The sequence below is a fragment of the Notamacropus eugenii genome, chromosome 3 (assembly GCF_028372415.1).
Source record: "Notamacropus eugenii isolate mMacEug1 chromosome 3, mMacEug1.pri_v2, whole genome shotgun sequence".
Taxonomy (NCBI): domain Eukaryota; kingdom Metazoa; phylum Chordata; class Mammalia; order Diprotodontia; family Macropodidae; genus Notamacropus; species Notamacropus eugenii.
In genome coordinates, this window is record NC_092874.1 from 122,516,044 (window position 1) to 122,539,667 (window position 23,624).

Sequence of the window (23,624 nt, forward strand, 5' to 3'; positions counted from 1 at the left end):
TGGGCACTTCTTTCCACCATCTCTACCCCATGCCTTCATGCCTTTCATTCCCTCTTCTGCCACTGCTAGCCCTCTCCCACTCTAAGAATTGGAGTGGAATAGAAAGCATTATGGTATAGAGGAAAGATTCTAATCTTAACTCAGCCATTCACTAATTGTGTTTCCTTGGCTATCAATAGCCAAAAGGACAAATACTCAAAATCACTTGGTCAACAGAGAAATGCAAAATAAAACAACCTTGAAATACCATCTCATACTCATCAGATTGGCAAAGTTGGCAAAAAAGAAAAATTACAAATTCCAGAGGGGTTGTGGGAAAACAGGTACATTAATGCACTGTGGTGGATCTGGGAACTGGTCCAGCCATTTTGGAAAGCAATTTAGAACTATGCCCCAAAAGCTATTAAAATATGTATACTTTTTGACCCAGTGATACCACTATGAGGTCTATATCCAAAGACATCAGAGAAAGAGAAAAAGGAACCATATGTACAAAAATGTTTATAGCAGCTCTTTTCATGGTGGCAAAGAATTGGAAATGGATAGGGTGTCCATCAACTGGGACACCAATTAAAATGGTAAAAATCATAAATGTGATGGAATACCATTGTGCTGTAAGAATTGAAGATGTTGCAGAAGACACAAGATGAAATATGCTACCGACCTCCAGATAGAGAGGTGATGGACTCAGAGTACAAATTAAATCACATTTTCTCTTCTTTTTTTCCTTTCCCTTTATTTCTTTCCTTTCTGCTTTCCTTCTTTCTTTCATTCCTCCTTTTTCTGGACATGGCTAATGCAAACATTGGTTTGCTTTACTACATGTGTTTATAATAGATTTTGTTTTTCTTGCTTTCTCAGTGGGTGGAGAAGGGAAGGTAGCAGGGAAAGAATTAGGAACTGAAAATTAAAAAAAATGAATTTTGAAAAAATTGTGTTACTTGCATGAGTCACTTCTTTGGTCCTCAGATTCTTCATCAGTAAAATGACCATTTTTCCTGGGATCTGGATAAAAGAATAAAGTAATAATAAGGAATACCTTCCCTCTCTATGAGTTCATGTAATTCCACCCAAGAACATCTCATCTCCAAATCTTGTTTATTTTTCTTCCTCTAGCCTCTATAGGTCAGCTAATACTCAAATAACTTCTTGTCCAACAGTTTAGGCTCTCTCCTCAGTGCCCAAGACCTTATTTCTTAGTTCATCATGCAATTGCTGACTAGGGAAGGTTTAGTTACTTTTCAAAGGTGAAGCTGATGAGATTCCTTTTTACAGGTTTTTCCTCCTGTCTCTAATAAAAAATTTTTGTTTTTAATAGGAAGATGATGAAAAGCTTATTACTGCTTTCATTTTTCTGGAATGAGAACATGGTAAGGATGGAATATGTTTGTATAGGTGTGTGTGTGTGTGTGTGTGTGTGTGTGTTCATATATACACTGGCCAATCCTGGGGATGACAGGGGGACTTAGGAGATAACATCTCTTCAACCTTGATCCTCACTGAAATTAGGGAATAACCCTGGGGTCTGGGTACAGCTTTCCCTTCTCTGATTCTAAAATTCCCTCCTATTCCATCCAATTCAATTCAAACACCCTTGTTAAGGATCTCCTCAATTTGAGACACTGTGTCAAGAGCAGAGGATACCAAGATAAAGAAGCAATAGACCTTGCTCCAGTCTGATAGGGGGAAGGGAAGGGTCCACTATTCCTTCTGAGAAATGGCTTTTGGTTCTTATTGGAAGGTCCACATTTTCTCTATTCAAGCATGAGAATTCTCTATGCTCCTGTTTGAAAGATGCTCCCCATCACTGGGGAGAGAAGAAAATGCAGAAGGAAGGGAAGGGAAAAAACATGGTTTTTCAGGATAAGTACATTTTTACAAATTCTTCTCTCTCTGGAGTTGCCTTGGGAACTTATCTTTTCAGCTGAATTCCATCTTCTGATTTTTAAGCATTGATCCAGAAGGGCTATTCATCACTTTGTTTTCAGGGTGAAACCTTCACACCCTCACAACTCAAGAATAAGGAGAGAGTAATCCATGCTACATCCGGAAAAAAATCATTCTTTTTTCCCTTGTCCATGACTTTAGTTGGGGTCACAGAGGTGTTGCTGGGGCTGGCTCAGACTGTCTTGGGAGAATGTTAATTTCCTGGTATCTGCAAATGTTACAAATTAGAGCTTGATTTATTATTTTTGGGGCATCTAGACTTAAGAAAGTGATAGAGAAAGTGTTACTAATGCAGATTAAACTTATAAATGTGTCATGAGTACATTTATTTTTTGAGGTCCAGTTGTTAAATATTTACCAGTATACCCCTGAGTCTCTGACACCAGAGTCAAGCTGTCAGAACAATCTAGGGAAATGAGTGGTGGAAACATAACCCCTACTTTAGAGTAAAATCACCAGAAAAGTTCAAGGACTAGAATAGTCGTTCACTTCATCTCTTGGATCCATTCATTCATTCAATAAACATTTATTAAGTGCCTACTATGTGCTGGGTACTATGCTAAAGATGAGAGATAAAAATAAGAAAGACAGTCCCTGCTCTCAAGAGGCTTACAATGTAAGGGGGAAAGCAATGCACAAAAGGAAGTTAAGAATGTAGGTGGAGGGGTGTCACCAAAGGGCACCTATGAGAAGAGGGCATGATATTCTTGGAAAGTGTAGAGGAAGTGTTGAGTATCAAAGCTGAATCAATCTCCATGATCAAATTTCAGGTGAAATTTATTCTAGGGGAAAGTATGATTTTCTTGGAGTCAAAACCAAGAAGGCAGGACTGCACTTATTTTAGACATCTAGCCTGTTCTTAAGGCTTTCCCCAAGAAGAAAACGCTCAAATAAGAAAAGTAGGGACTCAATTCCTATTTTTTTCTATCTTTTTTTCTGTCAAGGAGAATGATTTACTAGTAGGAAGATCTACTAGAAAAAGAAATATGATTAAGACAGATGAAGCCCCAAAGAGATAAGGAAATAGTAAGACAATAGCTTATTGATATGAGTTTTACTCTTCTAACCTAAAAGACTTACATCCCAGGGTAGTAAAATAGCTTGTAGATGTGATCACTGAACTATTAGTGATCTTTGACCAGTTGTGGATAATTGAAAAGGAACTGGAAGATAGAAGAAAGACATATATTGTATTAATTTTTTAAAGGGGGAAGATAATAGATTATAAAATACAAACTTATGAATTTGATATTAATTTTTGGCAAAATTTTAAGTGTAGTATTGAAGAAATGGTCTGTGAGTACTGAGCAGAAGAAAGTCAAATTAGGTTCTGCCAAATCAATTACATAAAACTAACTACTTTCCTTTGTCAATATGGCTACTATCCTGACAGGGAAAGACAATATTATAGACATATACTTGGGCAGGTACTATGGACAAATATTTAGATTACAACAAGAAATTAGACAATAATTTTCATGTGGACAGAATGGAGAGATGTAGACTAGATGATGGTCGATATGTCAGGTGAATTCATAAGTAGTTGAAAGGCCATATTTTAAAAGCAATGACATAGGACAGTGGCTCTCAGAATATGATCCTGTGGAGATCTCCAAAACCATTTTTAAGAGTGTAAGAGGGTCCTAAGACCAAAAAGTTTGAGAATTATTAGTTGAAGGAAAAATATAAAGCCAGAGTGAGACCTCTAGTGGTGTGTTATCATAGGTCTCGGTCTTATCTCCTATTTTATTTCAACACTATTATCAATGGCATGGAGAAAAATGACATTCTCATCACATTTGTAGATGACACACACTTGGAAGGGATAGCTAATTTACTTGATGACAGAATCAGAATGCAAGAATATTCTGACATGCTAGAGTGTTCACATTTTGACAAGATGGAATTTTAGAAGAGAGATGTAAATTCCCATACTTGTACTAAACACACACACACATACACACAGGCGTGTGCACACACATACAGATACAAGATGAGGGAAGGAATGGCACTTCATGCAGAAAATATCCCATGTTTTAAGTGACTCAACACTCAATATGAGTCATCAATGTGAGGTGACTCTTGGGAAAACAAAAATTATGTCCTAAAAATTACTTTGATATTTAAGTGAGATACGTAAGTCCCATGTCATTGTAGGTCTTCCTCCACTGATATGGATTGCAAAGCCTCCATGTTCTATTTTACCCAATGTGATGCTTGTCTATAAAATTACAGTCTAGTGAGTAGACTTTCCTGTTTTTATCAAAAAAAAATTTTTGTTGATTTTTTTTTGTTTATACATCATATCCATTTCCCAATTTGTCCCTCCTTGCTCCCTTTACCAGAGAGTCATACCTTATAACAAAGGGAAAATGGTTGAGCAAAACTGATCAAGATATGGCCAAGTTCTGACATATGTAGTGTTTCATACTCACAGTTCCCAGTGCCAGGGGTGGGGAACCTGCAGCCTCAAAGCCACCTGTGCCCCTGTTGTCCTTGAGTGTGGCCCTTTGACTGAATCCAAACTTCACATAACAAATCCCCTTAATAAAAGGATTTGTTCTATAAAACTTGAACTCAGTCAAAAGGCTGCATCCAAGGACCTAGAAAGCCACATGTAGCCCTGAAGCCTCAGGTTTCCCACCCCTGCCCCAACCTCTGCAAAGAAGCATGGTGAAATTTGGCTAAGTTTGTTCTTTACCATTTTACAGAATTTTCTACTTCTTTTAATATACAGTTTTTATCAAAGCTTGGGCAGCTAGGTGGCTTAGTGGATAGAATGCCAGTCTGGAACTAGGAAGATTCATCTTTCTGAGTTCGAATCTGACCTCAGATATTTACTAGCTATGTAACCCTGAGCAAGTCACTTAACCCTGTTGGCTTCAGTTTCCTCATCTGTACAAGGAGCTGGATAAGGAAATGACAAATCACTCCAGGATCTTTGCCAAGGAAACCCCAAAATGGGGTCACAAAGAATTGGACATGACTAATCAATTAAACAACAACAAAGATTTTTGGGATATAAAGCTTTGGAGGGTCCATTGTAGCCCACAGGCTGACCATTTGTAGCCTCTTATTCTCCACATATGACTTACCTTCTTTTCTTTGATGATAGTGTCCTAAACAAAAAAGGTTATTGTCCCATTCTACTCTTGTAATTCAGTTCAGTTTACTATATGAACACAATAATATGTTCGGTTCTGTGTACTACCTTTTAAGAGGGGCGCTGATAACCTATATGTGTCCAGAGAAGAATGACCAGAATGGTGAGGGGACTTAAAACCAGGTGTAAATCTAATGTAAACAATTGGCTCTCAGTCCTGCAAGACACACTTCAAAATTTAATCTGCATTAATAACTTTTTCTGTACTAATTTCTGAAGTCTAAACAATCAAAACAAGAAGTCAAGCCTTGATTGGTCGTTTGCCATTTCTGAGGTATAAATGCCAACACTGACAATTCTAATATACGCCTGCAAGTTAAGCCATGTTTGAGGATTGTGTGGACAGAGGTAGGGGAAAGTGTGTGTGTGTGTGTGTGTGTGTGAGAGAGAGAGAGAGAGACAGAGAGACAGAGACAGAGAGAGAGACAGAGAGACAGAGAGAGACAGAGAGAGACACACAGACAGAGACACAGACAGAGACAGACAGAGAGCCAGAGAGAGAGACAGAGAGACAGAGAGAGACAGAGACAGAGAGACAGAGAGAGAGACAGAGAGAGACAGATAGAGAGACACAGAGAGAGACACAGACAGAGAGAGACAGACAGAGAGCCAGAGAGAGAGAGATAGAGAGACAGAGAGAGACAGAGACAGAGAGAGGCAGAGACAGAGAGAGACAGAGAGACAGAGACAGAGAGAGACAGAGACAGAGAGACACAAAGAGACAGAGAGAGGAGAGACAGAGAGAGAGAGGAGAGACAGAGAGAGATGGGGAGGGAGGGAGCTTCGCAAATGTTATGGGCTATGTACAAAAAAAAATCAATGCGGTTAGAAAGAGCAGCAACTGGTGGAATTTAGAGGGGGAGGAGTGGTAGTACATATTTCAGTTCAATATAAGCAAGACTTTTTTTTTTGACAATTAGTATTGTTTAAATCATTATAAGGAAGAAATAATCATAGAGACAGACTGGGAAGACTGGGAAGATTTGTATGAATTGACACGAAGTTAGCAGAACCAAGAATAATTTATATAGTAAGTACATTGTAAAGAAATGGACTTTGAAAAACTTTAGAATTCTGATCAATGAAAGGACCAGTCACAGTTCCAGCATGCTACCTGCCTCATGACTGCGAGGTATTAGACTCAAGTTGCAGAATAAGACATATTTTTGTGGACATGATCAATGTGGGAACGTTTTGCTTGACTATGCAACTTAGTTCCTCCTTTATGGGAGGAAGGGTGGGAGAGGGTGAAGAAATAAATGTTTAATTTAAAAAATAAAATTTTAAAAAGTTTTTTAATTAAAAAAAAGCAACAAGGACCTTCTAAGGTGGCAAATTCTCCACTGTTACTTGTGAGAAAAGGTATGGAAGGGAATTCATATATCAAGTAACTGTTTGTATAGACAACCTTAAAGGTCCATTCTAAGAGAGATTCTATGACTCTTCATACCTACAGTACAACCCGAGGTGTATACAAGCCAGTTTGAACCAACTTGGGAGAGTCATTATTGACTTTTCAATGCGAGAATTTACACCTCTGAAATCAGCAAACTATTAATCAGAGCTTGATTTACTGTTTCATCAATAGTCTAGACTTAAGAAAATTATGGAGAAAATGCTAATAATGTAGATTAAACTCAAAAGTGTATTATAGTCATCCCTCCCTGACCCCCAGACCTGGTTGTATAACCCACAGCATCTCAGAATAGTCATTGAAAGCACTTTTGTGACAGATTTTTAAAACTGAAATGATACTTTTACTTCTTTTCTTTTTTGGAGGCAATCAAGGTTTAAGTGACTTGCCCAAGGTCACACAGCTAGTCATTGTCTGAGGATGTACTTGAACTTAGGTTCTCCTGACACCAGGGCTAGTGCTGTATCCACTGGGCCACCTAGCTGCCCTGATACTTCTAATTCTTAAGGAGAAAAGTATAATATGCATTTGAGGTTTCATTATTTTTCTAACAAAAATCTCTCTTTTGCTACAGTTTGATCTTTTGGGTTTTCTTGTCATTTGCTATAGAACACCAACATTCATAATTTTCCACATGACTTATATTCACAAGAATTGAAAAGACTTACAGCCTGCACTAGGGACTAAAGCCAGACAGGCTCCTAGTAGGTCTGTAAAGCAATGGTGTCCAAACTTTTTTGATCAATATATCCCATCAGTTTAAAAAAACTTGAGCATTCTTTCATAGATGTGTAACTCTAAGCTCAAAGTCCAATGAGTCAGATTTAAATGGCTCCAAAGTAAGTAATAATTCTGCCCATAGAAGTATAATTATGAAACATATGAATGGCTTGTAATGATGCTGCTCAGGTAGAGACAGAAAACTAACAATAGTGGGATGTCAGTCCTTTTGTAGGAAAGCTCACAAACGTATTCTCCCTTACATGGTCCCCAGAGTTGTTAACTAGCATCCCTCATGCCTTGAACAAAGGGACGCAAGGAAATATAAAGGATAGGTTTTATGAGAAAACTGCAAGTTTTATAAGGAATTAGATTAGATTTGTGAGATGGTCTTTAACAGAATAAAATAATATGCCTAGGAACAGGTGACAGTTGCACCCATCAAGGATTGCCAGTTCCTGCAGATGCTTTTTGGTTTTTTTCCTCTTCAGTGATCCAACCTTCTGATCAACTGCTGGAAATGAAAAAAAAACCAAAAACTTCACACTTGGATCTTCCATTTTTCTGGTGACCCAGAAAGGTGATGTTTAAGAGCTGTGGCTAAGGTCATGCTGCTATTCCATCTGGAGGGGAAACCCTACCACCTCCCTTCTGTCCACCTGTTCCCTCTCAAGTCTTTCCAGAGATATCCCAAACTCCTATTTGCAGGACAAAAATTCACTTGCTAAGTCTCAATATAAAGTTAGCTTCCTTTTTTCCATACTGGGACACAATTTCCAGGGTCTTTAGGAATATGTTATTGTTGTTTAGTCATTTTCAGTCACGTCCAACTATTTATGACTCCATTTGGGGTTTTCTTGGCAAAGATAATGGGGTTGTTTGCCATTTCTTTCTCTAGTTTACTTTACAGATGAGGAAACTGAGGCAAATAGGGTTAAGTGTCTTGCCCAGGGTCACACAGCTAGTAGGTATCTCATAAGGCAGCCAGATACATATGCATATTTATAAATTGAGCATATGTATTCTACTGTACTAGAGAGTTGGTGTTGGTTGTGGGGTCAGAAAGACCTGAGGTCTTGTTCTGGCATACTAGCTGTGCAACTTTGGACAAGTCACTTATCTTTTTAGTGTCCCAAATAACTCTCTCAGACTAAGTCAGAGAAATTGCCAACCTGCTTCAGTAGAGGGAATTTCTCATCAGGAGCTCCTTATACCTACAAAATCATACATCTGGTTAAAAACAAAAAGAACCTACACACAATACTGCATGAATATATTATCTTTGTTATAGAATATACATATAATAGGTATTTTAAAAAGATGAAAAAGTTGGAAAATGTTTAAAAAATATTTAACCATACAAATGTATATATTTTTTTTACTGTTGTGAAAACTATTTATAATGGATTTTTTAAAGTTAAATTTTATAGGGCAATTGAGTTTGAGAGAAAGAGGTGACAACATCTACTTGTAACATATTACTATTGATTTATAAAACTTTACAAAACTTCCTTGAGGATATTCAGACACTGAAAACTTTAAGCTTGCTACTGTTTTCTGCACTATAAACATTTAGTGTCATATAAGTTAGTTTGTAGGCAGAGAGGGCAATCAATGGCATGAGAGGTAAATAAGCATCTTTTACATTTAAGGTCTTAGTTGGGAAGCATTTCAGAGATTGCTAACATAAAAATGCAATATAAAATTGAGGACAAGCAGATCAGAATTAGATTCATATTCAATATGACTGAATATTCTTCATTTAAAAAAATTGTGGTTGAATCCTGTGACATATTCATTTGAAGATCTTCCTTAAGTTCAGTTGATTTTTAGTAAAACAATAGTTTTAATGGATATTTAGCTAAAAAACATATGAAGAAGCAGTTCCAAATGAAAGAATTGCAGCACCAGTTCTGCTTACATCTACTCATTGTTCACTCCCAGACAATTATGCAGGGTTTTTTTTTTTTGTTGCTGTGGAAGCTCAGCTAGTACATTTCCATATTCCATGATACCAATCAGCTGTTCTTACAAACTAATTGCAAGATGGTGAATCCTTTTCCCCCCCTTAGTTCAAAACCCACTCAAACCTTCCAATCAACAGATTCTTAAACAGAAAGTTTTCTTTTACCATATTTTTTAAGTGTATGGATAGAAAATTTTTTTTTTTGAGATGATTCTTGGGTTGTTTTCAACAACAAAGCATAGTTTTTAAATGTCTTGCTAATCATGAAAGCTCCGTATTATCATTAGCTAAGATTTTAAGCCATAAAATGGACTGAATTCACTGATGGTGGTTATAAATCTGTGTTTTAAATAATCTTCATAATTCTGAATTTGTCTTTTGCCAAATTCTTATTAAATTTGATGAGGTTGTCTTTAACTTTCTTCTCATAATGTAGTTGATGAAAAACTCGTAGTATTGTCAAGCTTGCCATTTTGGGGGTGTTGTGCTCACATGATTACTGAACACAATAACATTATTTTCTTTAACCCGTGATTTCTTTGCAGCAATCTTTTGAAGACACTTGCCTATTCTGGAGAGGGTTAGTTTAGTTAAAAGTAGGTAATATCATCTTTTTCATGAAGATCTGCCTTCTCTCCTTCCCACTTCCCCCTACTGGTAAAGCTATAAACATGTATAGCAGAATAAATGCCCACATCAGTCATGTCCAAAAAAATGCATCTCAATGTAGACTGAGTCCATTACCTCTCTATAAAGAGGTGGGTAAAGCATGTTTCTAGATAAGATAATCTTAACCGAGTACCAGTCAATTTCAACATGTCACAGTTCACTCAAAACGAATGAAATGCACCATTTCAAACCCTTCTGTACTATGGAAATCCTATTCTTTCCTCAAGATATTTTACAAATCACTTGGAAGCTTCTGTAATACTGACTGAATGAGGGCAACAGTGCCAAACTCTATACTACATATTAGTAAATCTGAATTCTTTAATTTTAGCTAAAATATAAATTAAAGTCTTATTATTTCTTCCTATACCCCCAGTAGATTATCTTGTACATCCAATGTGGAAGACTACAGTTCTAGGACACAGCAAATTAATATAGGTGAGATGGCAAGGAAAGGAAAGGAATTCTCATCTGTAAAAAAAAATTTTTTAAGAACAAGACGATCTCCTCCTCATCTAGGACACAGCTACTTACTATGGGTGGGATGAAATGAGAACAGGGAAAGGGAAAAGAGAAAGGGATTCCTCTTTTCTCCTGCCCCCCTTTTTTTTATTTTTTAATTTTTTTACAGACTAGCTCTCCCCATCTCACCCATGCTAGAAATACAAGTAAGCTGATTCCATTGCTGATCCTAGGGCTTTGACACAGCTCTGTGTCTGACTTCACTCCTGGGGGGTTCTCCCAATTGAGGTCAAACTTAGTGTAGATGCCAGATTTGCATAGCCCATTGCAATTCAGAATTACTCAGCTTTAGAATTTGGTAGCCATAGCCTCCCCAGGAGGTGGGATAATAGGTGGTGCCACCATGCCTGGCCATGACACACCTTTTTTTAGCCCCTCTGAATGTCAGACCCAAAGAATCCCAAGGCCATAACCTCTCCACCTTAAGCCCTCCCTACCCCTTCTTCTGCTCCCTTAGAAAGAGGCAGCACAAAACGTTGGTGGCTGGTCATGGTGTATTGTTACCGAACTCAAACGAGGAGTGGAAGGATAAGCTGTGGCTGGTAGGGTTAGGGGTTGTGTTGTGGATAATCTTCTCACAGATCTCATCTTCAGGGTTCCCATCCTGTTCAGTAGGGTGGTTCCTTCAGAGGGCTTCTTTACGATGGCATCATGTCTACCTGGGGGGTGGGGTGGGGTGTGTGAGTCAAATAGGAACCTTTGCTAAATCAGATCAATCAAGTATTTATTGAGCATTTATGAGGAGATATGCTAGGTGCTATAGGGGATACAAAAAGTACATAAGCTCCCTGCTCCCTCAAGGACATTATAGAATAGTTGGAAAGAAAGACATTTACTAGAAAAAACAGGCATTAAATTATAAGGACTTCACTGCAGAGAAAGGATTTGAGCTTGAGTGTCAACTTCTCAGTGCCTCAATTTCCTTTCCGGTAGAAAGAGAATATCTTATTCATGTACAGTTTGGACTAGATGACCTTTAAGATGAAATATTTTCCATCTCTGAGACATTGTGATTCTCTGAATGATGGATGAGATTTCAGCAGGCGAAGAGGAACACAAGGACATTCTAGGCTGAAGGGAGAGGGTGGGAAAAAGCCAGACACATTCCAAGGGCAGTGAATATAGAAAGAACATAGAACTTTAGCATGGGAAAGGACTTTGGTGATAATCTACTATAGCATTCTCATTTTAAAGAAGAGGAAATTGAAGTCCAGAAAAGTGAAAACCAGTTTGGATCAAATAGAATGTTTACGTTAAGGCAGAGGTATCTGTGATCGCCTCAATGAGAAAACTCCCACAGTTTAAGAGATGCACTCCATCTATGACTCATAGTCTTAGAAAGCTGTGTGAGATTTGGAGTAAAGTGACTTTCTCATGCCACACAACTAGTAATTCAGTTCAATGAATTAAATTAAATACCTATTCTGTGCCTGGTAGAAAAAGACAAAAATGAAAAGTCCCTGCTCTCAAGCTGCTTGTAATCTATAAGGGAAAAACAAGATATACCAAATGAGTAAAGATAAATGCAAAGTAATTTTTTGGGAGTGGAGAGTACTAACAAATAGGAAAACTGGGAAAGATTTTTTTGTAGGAGGCAGCACTTGAGTCTTGAGGAGAAGTGGATGTGCCAGGAGGCAGAGGTAAAAAGGGGCAGTGTATTCCAGCAGGCCCAAGCATTTAGCTAGTGGCTCTATAGAACTTTAAGGTTTGCAAAGTGCTTTACCAATGTTATTTTGTTTAATCATCACAACAACCCTGGAAGGCAGATGCTATTATTATCCCCATTTTGCAGAACGGGAAATTGAGGTTAAAAAGTTAAGTAATGCCCAGGGTCACACTGGCTAGTAAAGATGTGAACTCAGGCAAAAGTATATGGTCAAAAGATGGAATATTGTGTACAGGGAATGACAAGTGGGCCACTTTGGTTGAAATGGAGAATGCTAAGGGTGAAAAACATGTAGTCATCCTGGAGAGATAGAGGGGACCCCACATTGTGACAAGCTTTAAATGACAAACTCAGAGGAATTCATATTTTACTCTACAGGGAATGGGGAATCATTGAAATTTCTTAAACAGGGACACGGTCAGACTTGGGTTTTAGAAATATTATTTTGGGTAGTAAATAGAGGATTTTGGAGAGGGAAGGGTCTGGATTCAGGAAACCCATCATTGTAATAACTTAGAAGTAAGAAACAATGAGGGCCTGAACAATGGTTGTATTGCTGAGTGAGAGAATGGGAGCAACATAGAGGTAGGCTTGGCACAAGATTAGCAGTGACAGAATAGGAGAATAAGGAGAGAGAGAACAGAGATCTGAGGAAAACTTCAATGTCCCAAGTGAACCTAAGTGACTAAAAGGATGCTAGTTAAGGGAAGAATAGGGAAGATGGGATGAATGAAAGGTTTAGGAGGAAATGAGTTCTGTTTTAGACATGTTTCCTTTGAGATGCCTATAGAATATCTAGCAAATAGTTGGAGATGTAGAACTGGAGTTCAAGAGAGGGATGTTAGCTGGATATGGCAATTTAGGAGTCTTCTGCATACAGATTACAGTTGAACTCATGGGAACTAATGAGGTCACCACATAAGATAAAGTAAAGAGAGAGGGACATGGTCCTAAAAAGAGAACCCTGAAGTACATTTTCCCATAAGAGGCAGTATATAGATGGTCATCCTGCAAAGATGATTAAGAAGAACAGTCAGAAACGTAGGAGGAAAAAGATAGTAAATATCTGAGCCAAATCTTCCTGACTCCATCTACTACAATCTCCGCTGTCCCACACATACTTCAAAGGAGTACAAAATTGGGAAGGTAGATTGAGGTTAGATTGTGGGGTGTTTATTATATCAGGTTAAAAGGTTTGGAATCATGCACTGGGGGTCATCGAAAGTTTCTGAGATGCAGAATAACGTGACCTAACCAGAGGTATCAAACTCAAAAAGAAATAGATCTCTTCTGGCACACATATTGCATAAATTAAAATTATCTATGTTGTATCATATTTTTATTTATTTCACTAGACATTTCCCAATTACATGTTAATCTGGTTCAGTCTTCCCTTCAGAGTTCATTTGGTCAGTCAGCATTGAGTTTGACAGCTCCAATCTAAGCCAGGCTTTAGGAAGATTAATATGGAAGGACTAGAATTGAGAGAGGTTGGAGAATACCTCCTATTAGGAAGCCTTTAATAAACTATGCTGAAATAAGGTAGTGGGACCAGAAGGGATAAATTCAAAAGACCTTGGAAAGGAAGAATTGATAATTTGATAACATTTAGTAAGTAAGTAAGAAGTTAGGGAAATGAAGAAACTTACAAAAAAAATTCAGGTTTTGAGGGTGGAAACCTGGGAGAATAGAAACAGGGAAATGAGGAGCCAGTTTTGGACAGAAGATGTGGAATTCATGGTTTTGGAAACACAGAGTTTGATGTATTTCAGTGATTCAGACTGGAACCCATAAGAGAGGTCAGGTTATTGATGTAAATTTGGGAGTCATCTTATCCAAAAATACCCACAGAAATGATGAGAGGGAGATCTATGTATAGGTAATAAATATAATCTCTCAAAATCAACCTTCTCTCCCTTACTCACCCCTACTATTGGGCTTTCCAAAGGCTTAGATTTAGGTGATGATTTCTGTACCTAAGTACAAAGATACTTTTCTAGAGTGACAGTAGCAGTTCCCATTCCTACTTCCTCATGAAAACCATATGAAAACATTTTTGGAAAGCCATTCCTTTATTCTCTCTACTGAGTTTAGCAATCTGGATGGTAAAGTGACATGTTCAGAAGTCTCCATCAGTTGATAAATTCTCAGTATGTCATCGTGACCTTAAGCAAATCACTAAACCTTTCTAGCTCTCAGTTTCTTCATCTGTAAAATGCAGGGGTAAGTTTAGATGACCTTAAAGGTCCTTCTGAGAACAGCTCTAAATCTAGGATCTAGAATTCTGCAACCCAGAAGTATTTCCATAGCTCATCTTCCCACTCCTCTTTTTTCTCTCAAATCTTGATACAGTCAATCAATCAACAAACATTTAATAAGTGCCTACTATAGGTCAGACCCTGTGTTAGATGTTAGGGATACAAAAAAATGAAATATTCCCTTAACATCTAGGAATTTATCATTTACTGAGTGGAACCTACATGTATACAAAAAGTAAAGAGAAAATATATACAAAGAAAAACAAAGGAGATTGAGGGGAGAAGGCACTAAAAACTGGTGGGAATCAGAAAATACCTTAAAGTAGGTGGTGCTTGAGCTTAGCCTTGAAGGTAGATCTAGATGGAAGAGCATTTCAGCTCTGGGTACAGCCTGTGCAGAGGCATGGGGACAAGAAGGGGAATATTGCATACAGACCACGGTAATAAGATCAATTTGGCCAGAACAAGGAGTACTGACAGACTACTGGTCTGCAGTCAACCTGGAAAGACAGTCCTGGAGCCAGATTGTGAATAGCGTTAAATGCCAAATAACGGAGTCTGTATTTTCTCATCCTGAGCAGGGGAGTAACGTGGTCAGATCTCTGTGTTAGCAACATCAATTTGGCAACTGTGGGAAGGATGAACTGGAGAGAGGAGAACAATTCAGAGGTGATTTCAATAATGAGGGCCTGCCTTGAAAGGGCCAGGTTGAAATCAACCTTAAAATTTAATTAGCTTTGGGGGCTAAGGGACAGAGCTTCCTGGTGATCAAAGTATAAAAGTCAGCCCACCAGAAGGAAGGAGTTGCTCTCCCTCAGGTTTGATAAATGTGTAAGCACAGCAAGAGAGAAGCAGTGAAACTTTATTCAACTGAATTCATGTTATATCCTTGCTGGGTATCCTTTACATGCTATGACAAGTAAATCTCCTTAAACTCTATAATAATAATAGTGAAGGCAGGAATTATGGTATGAATGGGGAGAAGGTGATGAATGCAAGAGATATAAAAAGAAGGAAGAATCAGTGGGACTAAGTGGGAATGAAAGGGCGAGTGAAAGTGAAAGCATTTGACAAAAATGGTGATGACCTTGACAAAAAAAGAGGAAATTAGAAGAGAGTGGGGTAGTCAAGAGCAAAGATTTTGGACATGCTGGGTGTGAGATGCCTATGGGATATCCAGGTGGCAATTGTTGAGGTTGCATTAGAGTTCAAGGAAGAGCAAAGGGCTGCATATATAGATTTGAGAGTCATTGACAGGGAGATAATAGTTGGAATCATGGGGGGTGATGAAATAAATGAAAGAGATTCTGTGGAAGGAAGAGAGGAGGATCCAAGACAGAACCCTGGGTGACTCACATAAAGGAGACAGAACATGGATGATGATCCTAAAATGGAGGCTGAAAAGGATTAGAGAGGAGAACCATGAAAAAGTCATGTCATAAAACCCTAGGAAGGAGAGAATATCCAGAAGGGTAATGGTTAAATGCTACAGAAAGGTCAAAAATGATGGGGACCCAAAAAAGTTACTGGATTTAGCAGTAAAGAAGGCCTGACCATGACAGAAACTGTTTCAGTTGAGTGGTGGGGACAGAGATCAAACTACAAGGGGTTGAAAAATGAGTGAAGTTAGCAAGTATAAACAATTTTTTTTTCCAGTAGTTTATGAGCAGGAGGTGAGATATAGGATAAGACCTTAAAAGGATGGTAGGGTCAAGTGAAGGTTTTTTCATACCTAGAATTCCCAGAGACATTCGCTGGTGATGGCCTCGCTGTCGGCCAGCAAGACACCACTGCTGTCAGCCCGTATGTAGTAGCCATTGGGGGCCAACACAGCAAGTAGGTTGCTGCCTCGTAGTTCTAGACAGAAGTTGAGAGCAAACTTTCCCCAGGGACGGAAGGTGCCATAGGCCGTCAGGGACCAGAAGGTGCCACCCTGTGCTGGGAGGGTAGGAGAGGTGAGGTCATTAAGTGATGTGCAAGTGAAGTACGTGCCCTAGATCCTCGGACACCTGAGTTGTGGCAGGGGGAGAGGGGACACACAAGCACACTACCACCATCCTCCTCCTTCCCCAAATCCCCACCCTTTGTCCTCTGTACCTCAGCTAATAATATTAGCTAGCTAGCATTTACATGGTAGTTTAAGGTTTAGGAAGCACTTTACATAGATTATTTCATTTGATCTTCCCAACAACCATGGGAGGTAATGCTATTATTATCTTCATTTCACAGATGAGGGAACTGAGCCACAGAGAGGTCAAATGACTTGTCCAAGGTCACCAGTTAGCAAATGTCTAAGGCAGGAATCAAACTAGGGCCTTGCTGACTCCAGGTGCAGGGCTCTATTGACTGTACCACTTGGTTGCCTCAGAGAAGCAACAGGACAGATCCATAGGTCTCTGTGCCATCTCTCCTTAATTTGGGATCTGCTGTGAAAAGCAATAGGGAAGGTACCATCCTCCTTAGACTGACTTTTTAAAAAATCTCCATCTATTGAGGAACCTTCTTTTGTGTATCTTATTTATCCCCCCACCTCTCACCCCAACCTCATGGCAATCTCCTACCAGTCCCACCCTTTCTCCCTGCCTATCACCTTCCCCTAGCTGCCTTACAGATCCTTTTAGCTTAGCACTGTGGCTAGCCTCTGGAAGAGGAAGGAATGAGGGTGTATATATAGCAGGAGAGGTAAAGCAAAACTGAACATCCTTCTTCATGCTCAGTATATACTACTATGGCATCCAGTAAATGCTGAGGCATAAGAATTGTTTCAGAAAGATGTCTTGTTTTCAGAAAATCATAAAACCTTAGAGACAGGCATGGCAGGATGGACACTAGACAAGCAGTCAGGAACTCTGGATGCTGCATTGCGTACATTGCCACTAATGTACTAAATGACCTCATTCAAACTACCTCATGTCTCCAGACCCTTGTCAAAGGAATGAGCTAGACCAGATAGCCTTCAAGATTTTCTGCAGCTCCAATAATACAACTATTAAGAGTTGGAAGAGACTCCAACCCAGGAGACCATCCAACCCAGGCTCCCCTAAAATCACTTTCCCAAGTCCTGGAGAGGGCTGAGATGGAGAAGGAACCAAGGGACACTGAGTGATGAGCCCTAGATCCCTTGTGGCATATTCTCAGGAAGGGATTGCAACAAGGGTAGCAGCACTCACCCTGGAAATGGTAAATGCTTTGCCGGCAGGGCAGTAGCTGGATGCAGTCTGGCTGGTCCATGTTGCACTGCAGTTGGTCATGTTCTGATGATGTACCCACATAGCCATAGCGACCTCGCAATGCTAGGAAGGGTCGATTCACTAAGCGGATCCTGAACTCTTCACAGGGGCCTGGGGGAAATGGGAGTTGAGATCACTGGAGACGATAATCACTCTGGGCTCTCTTTCAGACGTGATGTGCTAGGGGCAGACTAGGTATGGAAGGGCATTATGCAAGGATTCCTGCTCCGAAGAACCTAATAGCAAAGGCTCCTTCCCCTGGTTTACCTGGATGCAAGGCAGTGGCTATCAAAAACCCGTTGGATGTGACACCCAGGTAGCGTCCATTAGCAGCCCGCAGAACAATTTTGCCGCAGTTCCAGCTCACACAGAAAATGGCGTCGGGCTCCAGTTTTTGCCCATCTCCCACGACGGCTCTATGTGACCGCTGCAGAGAGAGAGAAGTGGTCAGCTTTGGGACGATGACCAGCTCCCCTCTCAAACCCGCTTTCAGCTTATTAACATTTACTTTGTCTCATGGACTCCTTTGGCTATCTTCCTAAGCCTAGAGACCCCCACCTCAGAATAATGTGTTTAACTAAAATAAAATACACTGCAAAGGAAACCATATGCTATTAAAATATTTTTTCCTACTCAAGTTACTGGACCATCTGATACCAATCCCTAAGCTCTAGAGCTTCCTTCTCCTTTTTAAAAAAATTCTTCTTGGATGATCTATTATCAACACAGAATGAACTATGTTCACAAAGCACAAGAGAATGGGACAGAAGAGGGAAAGAGAGGCAGCATCATGGAATGGAAAGGAAAGGCTTGGAGTGAGGATATTCATGGGTTCAAATCGAACAATTACAAGCTGTATGATTCTGGGCAAGTGAACTTCTTTGGGCTTCATCTTCCTCATCTTTAAAGTGAGGTAGCTGGATGGCTTCTAACATCTCTTCCAGCTCTAAATCTACATCTAAATCCTATGGAACCTCTAAAGAATAATAGTTAATATTTATATAGAGCTTGCTGTATGACAGGCACTGTGGTAAGCTCTACAATTATTATCTCAATCCTCCTAACAACTCTGGGAAGTAACTATTATAATCCCCATTTTACAGATGAGGAAACTGAGGCAAATGGAAGTTAAGTGACTTGTCTACGGTCCTATAGTTACTAAGTATCTGAGGTCTTTCTGACTCCAAGCCTGGCGCTCCATCCTCTGCACCACCTGTGAACCTCTCTGAGTCTCAGTTTCCTTGTCTACAAAATGAGGCGGATATTATTTGTAGTAGCTACTTCATAGGGCTGTTGCATGGTCCAAATGAGATAATGTATACTAAATGCCAAGCTGGCTATTGGTATTGTAATATTACTATTGTTATTACAATTATTACTGAGAAAAAAAGTCCTGGAAAATCATGCTAGTCTCTATATGAAATTTCTGATGAAGTTCCATAGCCCTGGGAACTTACAGTGTGGTCCAACTCTGGATCCTGTAGCCCAACCCTCCCATAGTCTAGGTTACTCTTCTAGGGTTTAGCTCTGGGAACAGTCAAAGGAAAAGAAGAGGCCTGCACTCCGGACCATGAGGGCAAATCAGAATGAATTAGGAATTAGGGACACAAGCATCTTCTGTGGGTCAGCTTAAAACATCTGAACATCCACCCTGGAAGAGAGGACTTTCATTTCCACTATGAGATGGGGCACTGGAGTGCTAGTTCTGCATAATGGGTGGGAAGAAGGGAATACCTGGGCTTTTTTATTCCTCCACATGTCCTGGGCCAGCCTTTAGGCTCATATTCTTACCTGTGCTAAATATTGACCGGTAACTGAACGGAGCTGAATGGCATTAGTGTTTGCATTACTCTCATACTGGAAGAAAGACATAGGGGTCATCCGTTCAGATCTAGCACAGACTTCCAATTCTGCAGAAAGAAGGATTTTGATCACAGGCAGCCCACGGACCAACGTCAGCCCCTGCTCCTACTACAGCCTCCTCTTCCCCCCACAAGGCCCCAACCATCCCTTCCCCCCCAGCTAAGAGCTAAACCCTATTTTCCTTCCTCTCATTATTTTTCTGTATGGAATGCTCCATATCAGACACTGTAGGGCATTTTACAGAAGCACAAGAGGAAGACATGACCTGTTCCATCTAGAGAATAATTTATTTTTGAACCTCTCTCTGCCTGCCTTCTAGGCCATACTTCTTTACTTTGGGGATCCTTCCCTTTGTAGGGTTCAGCATTTTTCATTCATTCCCCTCTCCTCTGTTCTTATTTTCTTCACTCCGTTCCTCTCCCCTATGGATTTTCCTCTACCCTTCCCACCAACCCCAGGACTTGCCAGAAATGATGGTGACGAATTTCCGATTCTTAGATTTGATAGTGATCCAGGCTGTGCAGTGCTGTAGTACGAACCACTCCTCTCCCCCCATAGGGCTGGAGCCCAGACCCAGAAGGGCACGGGAGCCCTGTGGGTACAGGAGGCATCCCTCCCCATCACCCAAGGCTATCTGCCCACCAGGCCGGAGCTGAAGGTGAAAGGCTGTTTGCTGCGAGGGCCTGCTGACCAGCCTGTCATTTTGGGACAGGAAATGGTGGGAAGAAGATTCAAGGTGGTAGAGCCCTTCATTGAAATGCAGCAGGAAGCCGCACTCCTCTAAGTAAGGCACAGGTGCGTCCACCCAGACACAACCCTGCTCAGGGCTGGCCCGGACATAGCAACGAGTGATTGGGCTGTAGAGCATCACATGGACATGCAAGGCTGGCCGTGGGGCCCACATGTGGTAGGCAGAGAGCACCCTTGAGTTGCAGAATACATCCTCGCCATCAGATTCCAGATAGTGGCCAGTGATCATACACTGCAGGGTCCACTTGCCGTGGCGGTGAAAACGAAGCAAGAAGTAGCCATGCTGTGTGTTTCGGGGCCACCCACAATACACTGAGCCATCTCCCTCTGGCAGCAAGATGTGGCCATGGATGCTCTGTAGGCGCACCACAGCCTGACAATCCTCATCCTGTTCATTGCACACTATTAATTCCCAGGTCTGCAGAGAGGTGCCAGGGAGGGAGGAGGGAGATATCAGTGCTCACTAGATTACTGGCTCTAAGCTGCTCATTCACAGCACCCTCAACATCAGTCACTGACAACATTTACACCATTGTTACAATGGTGCAGGTGCTTCACCATGACCATCTAACCGCTATCGACTCCCGGTGGTACTAGTTCCCTCATTGCCACCAACCCCATATTCCCCAATACCCTCAAACCATAGCCCTCAGCACGGGCAATAACATGACATGTATGCTTACCACTGGGGATGTGAAGCCACTATCACCAACATACAAACCAGTTTCTCACATGGTTACTCAAAAAAAAAAAAAGTTGAAAGTGCCACATTCACTGAATTATAGAGGACCTTTGAGGTCATTGAGACCAATCTCCTCATTTTACAGATATGGAAATTGAGGCAGAGAGGTGAAGTGACTTGGCTAGTTACACAGCTAGTAAGTATCTTAGGCAGAATTTGCACTCAGGTCTTCTTGACTACAAGCCCCATACTTTTATCAGTTGCATCAATGGCTGGCCCAGTGTGAACTTTCCATTCTCTACTCTTCTTCAAAGATTGGTGCCAGGTCAAAGTTTCAATGAGATTCAGACTTAAGGCTTACTTCTCTCTCTCTGACATTATATATACTATAGTTAAGATGCAGGTGCATTGGCTTATCACCCTCTGTCTATACCTCCATTCCCAGAACCATCTGTTCTTACTATGGTCATCTCACAGAATTCTATCTCTACCTCATGTGTCAGAGTTGAACAAGGCCTCAGGTCCAAGGAGCAAAAGTTTGTTGGTGTAAGCTGTCATCACCTTGATAGAGTGTGGGGTTTGTATCAAGAAGACTGAGTGTGAATCCTGTCCCAGACACTTACTAGTTGTGTGATTCTGGTCAAGTCTAAGCCTTTAGGTTTTCCATATTTTCTAGAAGTAACGTGTGTTAACCATAGACTTAAGACAGCAAGACTTAGAAACTGTGTGTGTGCACACGTGTGTGTGTGTGTTAAGGTCAAAGGCAGAACTAGATCACATGACTTAGCAACAGGGTGCTAAAATTTAGAGGGTTCTGGCTGCACTTCCATTCCTTTGAGTTCAGCACCTAGTTAGCAAGAATAATTAGTTAATATCAGAAATGCCCAGATGTGGCCTGCTACCCGGCAGTAATACCCCAGTGGAGCTCCTTGTTGGCGGGCTGCCTGCTCCCCACTCCCCCCCCCCCACAGCATTGGAGGACCAGCATAGCTCTGTAATACTTGTTCTAGAAGACTTTCACTTATGTTGTTTGCTTTGGGTATAAAAATGGTATTTAAATGTTCTTAGTGGAGAGGGAGCAATGGGAGAATCTGAGATAGAAAAATGGGAATTCTTTTCCTTAGGAGACAAAGAATCAAGTTCTGGCCTCTGTTACATGCCATTCATCCTGTAGAACCCATGAGTTCCTCATTCTGCCAGATTCCTCCATTTCTATCCCCTTTTCAAAATAAAAAATCAGGACTTAGTGTGACATAGACCTTCCCCCTTTCCCCTATACATATGATTTCTCTTGAGACTCTCTAGTCCTTCATTCTAGCCTGAGGCTCTGGAAGTCTCTCCTTTGTGATGTCACAGTACCTCTGTGCTGATACTTGGGGAGCAGAGGATGAGAGAGCAGTCAGAGCAGAGAGGGGCAGGAAGACTGGAAGGTAGCCCTGGATTTTGTTAAAGGTGTGTGAGATTCTGATAAGGGACTGGGTTGAAGATGGAGATACCATAGGCACAGGACAGAAAGGACTCAGAAATGTCAGTGACAGAGGCAAGCAAAAAGGGCAGGAGAAAAGGTGCCAACATCCTCCAGACAGGGGGTGTGTGGCCATTTGAGCATCAGCGTTGTGATATCCCACTCACCACCAGTGATGGCTGGTTACCTGTCTCCTGCCTAAGCCTTTAGCTACAGCAGTGATTTTATTCCCATAGTTCTCAGCTGTTAGATAGGTGCCAGCCCAGCTGATAAGGCCGACCTTCTGGTCCTCTGGCCGGGACCCATGAAGCACCCAGTCCTCCTCCATGGGGCCGGCGCCACACTTGATGACTCCGTCCGGCCCAGCCTCGTCCTAGTGTACACCTGCAGGCCATAAGGCCAGGAACAGGGCCCCAGGACCAACAAGGGAGGGAATCTAAAGGGGGAACCTCCTGGGTGAGTGCCCTTCCCACTGGACCTAGCCACCTCTGTGACCCGTGAGCATTATGACCATAAAGGTTGCCTCCTTTCCCTAGAGGTCTGGCTGTCATCACACTATAGCGGGACAAGGCATGGTCCCAATCCTTCACAAATGCATCCCTCCACACTTGTCAAACTGTCACTCCAGAGGGAATAAGAACCCAGGACCTATGGCAATGTTATATATTCTGAGCCTGGGCAGAGAGTCATGTTGGACCTACAATTGGAAATCACAAACCTCTTGACTCTTCTACGACCAACTTGTGACTTCAGGCAAGTCCTCTTTCTGGGTCTTTGTTAAACAGGGGTATAAGTTTCCCTTAGGGTTGAGGGATCCCTCTAGCCTAAGAACATGAGGAAAAAAAACCCTCAGCTATTGAGAATGTTGAATTCTTTGGGCAAAAGGGAACATAGCCCTATACAGGGTTTCAGGTTGGAGGGATGTGAAGACTCATGACTATGCTAAGGAAACTGACACAGAAACTTATACAACATGGATTATCACCCCACTCTACCCCTCCACGCTGCCACCTCCAAAACTCCCAGCAACACTAGTCTCTTATAACTGCATTATTGGTAACCAGTGGTATAGTGGGCAAGGAATTCAAGGACAACAAAAAGTAGAGGGCCCAGACATTTGGTCCCCAGGAATGCTGCTCCCACAATACTACCATTAAAGAAAGAAGGGTCTTCATATGACTAATTTTGACTCCCACAGTGATCCAGGTGCAGCTACATGAAGCATAAAAAGACAAAGCAAATAGCAGAAGTCCTGGGGAAATTAACTGATTAGGGGGAGGGCAGCAAAATGGATAAATAGTCCATTGAA

The 23,624-nt window shown here is 40.9% G+C and overlaps 1 protein-coding gene across 6 annotated transcripts; it reads right to left on the reverse strand.

Moving 5' to 3' along the window:
* Nucleotides 1-1,898: 1,898 nt before the first annotated feature.
* Nucleotides 1,899-23,084, reverse strand: FSCN3 (fascin actin-bundling protein 3). Of its 6 annotated transcripts, none has more exons than XR_011976863.1 (7): nucleotides 22,503-23,084; nucleotides 19,884-20,586; nucleotides 19,347-19,465; nucleotides 17,823-17,982; nucleotides 17,496-17,666; nucleotides 16,058-16,258; nucleotides 1,899-2,155 (listed from the first exon to the last, which is right to left on the reverse strand). XR_011976863.1 is itself a non-coding variant. In XM_072652831.1 (7 exons), the coding sequence occupies exons 1-6, from the start codon at nucleotides 22,641-22,643 to the stop codon at nucleotides 16,058-16,060; spliced, it is 1,500 nt and encodes a 499-aa protein (XP_072508932.1). In that variant the 5' UTR covers nucleotides 22,644-23,082; the 3' UTR covers nucleotides 1,904-2,155. The 6 variants fall into 6 exon arrangements, 3 of the variants coding, with proteins under 3 accessions (XP_072508932.1, XP_072508931.1, XP_072508930.1); XM_072652831.1 differs by having other exon boundaries at nucleotides 1,904-2,155; nucleotides 16,058-16,263; nucleotides 22,503-23,082; XR_011976862.1 differs by lacking the exon at nucleotides 1,899-2,155 and adding an exon at nucleotides 10,878-11,056.
* Between the last annotated feature and the right edge of the window lie 540 nt (nucleotides 23,085-23,624).

Coding starts and splice junctions, on each gene's coding strand:
- FSCN3 (XM_072652831.1), bottom strand. CDS start 22,643: ATGGAGGAGGACTGGGTGCTTCATGGGTCCCGGCCAGAGGACCAGAAG. Junction 19,466..19,883: donor ATTCGTCACCATCATTTCTG/GCAAGTCCTGGG, acceptor TTCTTTCTGCAG/AATTGGAAGTCTGTGCTAGA. Junction 17,667..17,822: donor AGCCACTGCCTTGCATCCAG/GTAAACCAGGGG, acceptor CATTTCCCCCAG/GCCCCTGTGAAGAGTTCAGG.